At 39.0% G+C, this 7,180-nt stretch overlaps 1 protein-coding gene across 1 annotated transcript; it reads right to left on the minus strand.

The window, feature by feature from the left end:
• Positions 1-2,430: 2,430 nt before the first annotated feature.
• Positions 2,431-7,180, minus strand: med7 (mediator complex subunit 7). The gene is made up of 2 exons (XM_061927706.2): positions 7,014-7,180; positions 2,431-3,478 (listed from the first exon to the last, which is right to left on the minus strand). Exon 2 carries the CDS (start codon positions 3,467-3,469, stop codon positions 2,708-2,710), a length of 762 nt encoding a protein of 253 aa, XP_061783690.1. The 5' UTR covers positions 3,470-3,478; positions 7,014-7,180; the 3' UTR covers positions 2,431-2,707.

Consider the following 7,180-nt stretch of genomic DNA (forward strand, 5'->3'; position numbering starts at 1 on the left):
GTGGGGGAGGGGGTTAGGTTTGGTTGATATCAACACTTCAGTCAGTGTATCATCAGAGAAATGGACATTGGAACAGTGTAGGACTGACTTGGTGGGATATGTACAGCAAGTAGTGGACAGAGAAAGAGATCAGAAAGCATAAGAATAAGTATCTACATTTGATTATTTACAATCCGGGGAGGTAGGATGTGGAAGGGAGGGTGTTAGTTTAGGGTTGAAGTTGCCTGGAGGTGTACTTTTAGTGTGGTTTTGAAGGAGGATAGAGATGCCCTTTCTTTTACACCTGTTGGGAGTGCATTCCATATTGATGTGGCATAGAAAGAGAAAGAGTTAAGACCTTTGTTAGATCGGAATATGGGTTTAACGTGGTTAGTGGAGCTCCCCCTGGTGTTGTGGTTATGGCGGTCAAGTAGTTTGACATGTACTTCGGTATCAGGTGTAGCGGATTTTATTGACTAGGCTCAGTGCAAGTTGTTTTACTCTGTCCTCCACCCTGAGCCAGCCCACTTTGGAGAAGTGGGTAGGAGTGAGGTGTGATCTGGGGTGGAGGTCTAGAAGTAATCTGACTAGCTTGTTCTGGGATGTTTGGAGTCTAGATTTGAGACCCAAAAAGGTAATTAAAGTGATTTTAAAAAGTCATATATTAATATGCATTTGTTATTTTCACTACCTAAATATTTATAGATCAACTTCAGATATATCCATTACCATGAATTGATTTACGTGGAAAGTTGAAAAACTTATTCGGGTGTTACCATATAGTGGTCAATTGTACGGAATATGTACTGTACTGTGCAATCTACTAATAAAAGTTTCAATCAATCAATCAAAAGACATGTTGTTTTTTTAATGTTTTATGGCCCCTTTTTTCAATGAAAACACAGTGTTCCAAAGCGTTTTTCAAAATAGAATATTTGATGTGAAGTAATTGGAACCTTAAATAAGTACATAACATACCAAAGACTATAAAAAATGGGACCCATTACCTCCCCCTTGGCACTCAGCATCAAGGGTTGGAATTGGGGGTTAAATCACCAAAATTATTACTGAGCACGGCCACCACTGATGCTCACTGCTCCCCCTCACCTCCCAGGGGGTGAACAAGGGGATGGTTTGTAAACAATAACAAAAATGACAAAATATTTTTTAAGGGGGGGGGGGGGGACTAATGGTTTGAATCAGAGCAAATAGTAGGAAATTATTTAAATATTTAAGTGATATTTTACACAGCCATCCTGTGGTTTGGTCTGATTATAACTCTGACCAAAAATGTAATGATTCAATGATCTTGAACATTTTTAAATATCAGCATTGATATGACCAATACTGCCCTTGTAACTACTTGGTATCAGATCAATACCAAAATGTGTAGTATCACTCAAAACTAATATAATGTATCCAAAACAACAGTAGAATAAATGTTTAGTACATTCTAACAGATGTGTAAAACTATGTTACAACATAAAGTAACCAGTTATTGACAGTAAATTAGCAAGGAGATTAGTACGTTTTGAGAAAATAATACAACCAGAACTGATGTAAAATGTTACCAAAATGGGCAGCAGCTAAATTAGATTTTGTAACCTGCTTTGAAATGGTTCAATTATCATTTATAGACCAAATAATACATTATCACAGGAGGCTGCTATTCACACACACATTTTTGTTCAAATAAATCTACCTAAAATTTTGCCTGTCATTTTGACTAATTTTTAGGTAATTTATCCATCAATTTGTTAAAAATACAATAATTGAATAAATAGGGACTTGTGTAATAACTTCATGAGGTGACTATACATTCATATTCACTGTTACAAGCGGCCCTAAGTGGCCCTAAATGAAAATTTGTTTAACACAAAACAAACTGTACATGTTCGGTGACCAAGAAAATTAGTGTGATATCTAATCATAAATCGTATCAATAATAAATATATTTCTATTTTAGAATATGCCGATAGCAATATAAGATGAGCTGTGGACTGACACAGCCCCCGTACTGCGCTGATCACTGACAGCCTTGATCTAATATGTGATGTATTAAAAATATGCATCACAGACAATGCTTGGTTTTACAGGTAATTCAGTGACTGAACGGAATTTACTATTGCACTAGTTGTTGCATCATTCAGCAAAGTTTTTAAAAGTGCTCCAATCAGGCTTCTAAATAAGTAAAACATCTGTGACGCCTTTTAGGACAATGGAGTATATACGGCAATACCAAAAACACAATAAAAACAGCCATATCAATTTGATAGCATTAAGAAAGGGCATCATTTTGTACGGTACAATAACCTTTGATATAGCTGTTTGATCTCATTTTGACTTTTCTATTGCTGTAAGTTGAGATGGAAAGAAATGTGGCAGAATCAAATGAATGCCGTATTTCTGCATAATACAAATTATGACATTGATATTTTAGAAACAAAACACTTTTTGACATTGCAACTGGACACATCTTTATTGGATTTATTACAAACAAAGGGAAGTTGGCCACCCTATTCCTGTGTAATTATTTGTTTCCTCCACAGGACAATAATTACAGAAAATGTATGTATGGATGGATAAATGTCTTTCCTGAGGCCATGAAACAATACTCTTAAATAAAATAAATTCTAAAGTAAAGTGGTATTCAAGTCCAATGACAACATAGCATATTTAAAAACATTTACAGTTCAGGTTTACAAAAAAAGTCCACACTAAAGAAAACCTATGCAATTTTATCAATAATACTGCACATGGCAGCGTCTTTGTCCCATGTTTTGTCCTGCTTTACTATAGTTGCACTCTTGTTCTGATGAGCAGCTGCCATACAGCTTGCTCCTGCTTCCTCGACTTCCATGGGTTCTGTTTTCAGCCTGGGTCCCTGCCCAGAGGGGCCAACACTGCTCCCTGCAGCCACAGTCCTGGTCCCATTCCCAGCACTGTCAGATTCCTCCATCTGTGGTAAGTCATCGGGCAGGGAGGCAAGGCAGCCTTGGATCATCTCAACCACCCGCTCCAAGTGTTTTTGGAACCGCTCTGCTGTCTCAAGTCTCTGTCGTTTTTGCACCTCCATCATCACCCTCAACGTCTCCCGGGCTTGATGTGGCCTATACTCATTTATCAGGTGATGCATGTGAACAAACAGAAGTTTCAAGTCCTCCAGCTTCTCTTCTCGCTTTATACTGCCAGGACTCTTAATGAGGATGTCCAGAAGGTCAAGGAAGTTCACCAGGATAGACATGTTCAGCTTCTTGAGCTCACGTTTATGGTCAAACTGCACAGGATGAAGCCTCTCGATGCCTTGGCTCTCCAGAGGCCGAATGATCAGGTCGTCACACTGGAACTGGTTGCCAAACATCATGTAGCTGTCTCTGATAGGTGGAGGTGGTTTAGGTGCCAGACCCTTGCAGACATTTTCATCCGTGTACTCCTTGATGTACTGCATAGGCGGAGGAGGCAGGGCGCTAACCTGCTGTGGTTCTCCCATGATGCTTGTCTGAAAAAGTAAGCAACATGTAATCTGGCCATATTCATAAGCATTCCACCACCTCTAAATTGTCTAGCACATATTGCTGTAAGGTAGGGATGTCCCGATCCGATATTTGGATCGGATCGGCAGCCGATATTTGCCAAAAATTGCGTATCGGCAAGGCATGGGAAAATGCCGATCCAGATCCAGTTTAAAAAAAAACTCCGGTCCGTGTTTTCCAACGCACCGATTTAAATAATACATTCCACTTTTCTGCTGCTCCGTAATTTCCGTTCCGCGTTTTCCAGCACACCTTCAACACATCCACAGGTCTATGAATTCTCACACAGTTGCTTTTAGCTGCTGGCATTACACGACAGGCTCTTCTCACTCTTTCCTGTGTCTCCCTCTCACAGACAGCAAGTGCACCTTCTTACACACGAGCAGAGAGGTAGCAGCATGGCTAACGTTAGCTGTGATGCTAGCGCAGCCGTGCGAGCAACACTCCCTCTAAGGTGCTCGCCTGTGCAATTGCGCACTGTTTAAGCGTCCTCTGCGCATAGCAAATCTATGCCACGCACAAAATCAAATAAAAAAATAAGCGCATAACAATTTTCGACACACGGACACGACAGAGAAAACAGTTTTCGTCATCATTGTTCAAATTTTGTGACGTCTGTCGAGACGCTTATCTCCATTCGGGGCCACACGTCCACACCATCAAAATGCAGAGGCAAAAATGTCCACATCAACACCGTATGAAAAAATTAGTGATTTTTTTTAGTTGTGATTTCCTTCTCTGCATGAAAGTTTAAAAGTAGCATATATTAATGCAGTATGAAGAAGAATGTTTTAATGTAGACATGCAAGCCTTGAAAGAAAATTTGGAAAATCAAGACTACATTTCCTGCAAATGGGTGCATTTCTACCCTATATTTTAACTTTAGATTTATTCTCATATCAAACTCTTTTGGCTGTCTTTTTGACACTTACATCCGGCGCCCCCCTCCACACCCTGGATTATAAATAATGTAAATAATTCAATGTGATTATCTTGTGTGATGACTGTATTATGATGATAGTATATATCTGATAGTATATATCTGTATCATGAATCAATTTAAGTGGACCCCGACTTAAACAAGTTGAAAAACTTATTCGGGTGTTACCATTTAGTGGTCAATTGTACGGAATATGTACTTCACTGTGCAACCTACTAATAAAAGTCTCAATCAATCAATCAATCAAAACACATAGAATCATCATACTGCTGTGATTATATGCATCAAGTGTTCATTCAAAGCTAAGGCAAAATATTGAGATATATATCGTGTATCGCAATATGGCCTTAAAATATCGCAATATTAAAAAAAGGCCATATCGCCCAGCCCTAGTTCAATGATGCCATTTCTGTTTGTCATGTATAATTTTGTCTATTTTGTGTGTATCCTTGAATAAACAGGTCAGTTTCTTGTTACCAACCATTGTGTATTATTCAAACTCCCCTAATTCAGCTGGCTAGTTGTTATCAAGAGTACTAAAACCCTTTTCAACATGATTCTGACAACCAAGTAGGCTAAATAACTTTAAACTTTAATACATGCTCGGATAGGCCAGTATCGGTCAGTATCGGTATCGGATCGGAAATGCAAAAACAATATCGGTATCGGATCGGAAGTGCAAAAACCTGGATCGGGACATCCCTACTGTAAGGTGACACTATTGTTATCGCTTGGATTTTATTGAGGTCACGTCCGGCTTATGTCCCGCCAATTAAATATGCATGAGGGTCAAGCTAGCTCCGTTTTTAATGGGTACGAGGTGCCATTTAGCATTTTTACGAGGAAAAAATGTCCTATGCCTGTGTTGTTTTCAGCTGTAGGAATTACCGGTATTCAAATCGCGAAAATTATTTTTCAGAGTTCCTCGACATTATAATTTACAAAATGACGACGACAAAAGCATGCTGCTTCCACGCCAGTCCAAGGTAGAGTTGAACAATGCATGAGTTTGCAGTGATCAATTCGTTAAAGGTTTGTTTGATATACTTTTAATCTTATTTATTTCACATTTAAATATTATCGTGATATTATTTGTATTTCTTAAATGTTTGCTTCAAGTGTTTTGAAAAGCACCAACTCGGCGAATCTAAATAAAAGAAAGCAAAAAGAAGCTTTCAGGACAGAAACAACTTTGACATCTATTGTTATGTTTTGATAAAGATGGGAAAAAACACACTACTCGTAAACCGCGCATGTAACAGCAACAAACATGGCAGTAGATGCAAAATTGAATCATGATATTTAACTTTACCAGAGCAAAAATGACACATTTATCCGGGAGAGTCTTGATACCAATTTACTTGAACCGGCCACATACAAAGAAGTTGTAGACCTCCATGCTTTCCCAAGTTTTCATCTGTTTTGTCATGTAGACTGGTGTCAGGAGCACCATAGTTCGATATGTCTGGGAACGCCACTGACGTTTAATCCTTGATATCACTCGAAAAAACAATTTTGATGAAACAGAGATCTATTCCATTGCAGAGTTTGATTTGTTGCTCGTATATGCTTTTCGCAGGAAGTTTTAAGACTCTTTTGTACTCAGATAATTCACGTGCTACTTGGCTTGGTTGACCACCACTGGTTTTCACTTGCGGGAAGAAGTCACGTAACGGAATTCAAGCAATTGTAAATGTATTTAGTAAGGTAGTGTTCAGCTGATTACTCCCATTTCCAAAGACATGCACCTATTGGTAGGCTGATTGGCAACACTTGAATTGGCCCTGGTATGTAGGGCTGGGCGATATTGCCTTTTTTTAATATCGCGATATTTTAAGGCCATATCGCGATACACGATATATATCTCGATATTTTGCCTTAGCCTTGAATGAACACTTGATGCATATAATCACAGCAGTGTGATGATTCTATATGTCTACATTAAAACATTATTCTTCATACTGCATTAATATATTCTACTTTTAAACTTTCATGCAGAGAAGGAAATCACAATTAAAAAAAATCACTTTTTTTCATACGCTGTCTATCGGTGTTGGCCCTGCGATGAGGTGGCGACGTGTAGCTGGGATAGGCTCCAGCACACCTGCAATCTCTACTGAGGGACATGAGCTACAAGATGGATAATGTACATTGAGGACGTTAAGCTCAAGTGTGTTTGAATTAAAAGTCACTCATGATGGTTTTGATGTAAATTAGTGTTGCATTCAATGCAGTTCTGTAAATTACGATACCACTATGTGTTTCACCGCATTTAGGTAAAACCGACGGGCGTTTTGTTCGCCACTTCCAAAAGTAGTTTAAGGTAATTTACAACGTCATATAGGATGATTATCAATATACCCCCTGAGCCCTGAAAATACTTTAAGGCCATTTCTTCTTCCCAAGCGCCAAACATTATTAGAACGCACCAGGCTCAGTAAACGCAGCTAGCGTTAGCAGCAAGCTACATGTAGTCGCTACATGCTACATAGTGACGCCTGCTCTTCAAACTTAAGAATACACCACAAGACAGACAATGAGATAGAGATAGCACTACATACCTCCGAAATGGCTCTTTATGTCAGGCAACTGTAAGACTTTGTTGGAATTGTGTAAACGCTGTGTGACAGGACAGAGCGCATCTAACTGCTTACCCTAAAGCGGACATGGAGAATGACTACGATGATTCTATTGGTTGAGATATTCTCGTGACCCCATTTCGTCGTTT

The sequence above is a fragment of the Nerophis lumbriciformis genome, linkage group LG35 (genome assembly GCF_033978685.3).
Source record: "Nerophis lumbriciformis linkage group LG35, RoL_Nlum_v2.1, whole genome shotgun sequence".
Classification (NCBI taxonomy): domain Eukaryota; kingdom Metazoa; phylum Chordata; class Actinopteri; order Syngnathiformes; family Syngnathidae; genus Nerophis; species Nerophis lumbriciformis.

Bases quoted from the DNA above. Each gene is read 5' to 3' on its own strand.
- med7 (XM_061927706.2), bottom strand. From the start codon at position 3,469: ATGGGAGAACCACAGCAGGTTAGCGCCCTGCCTCCTCCGCCTATGCAG.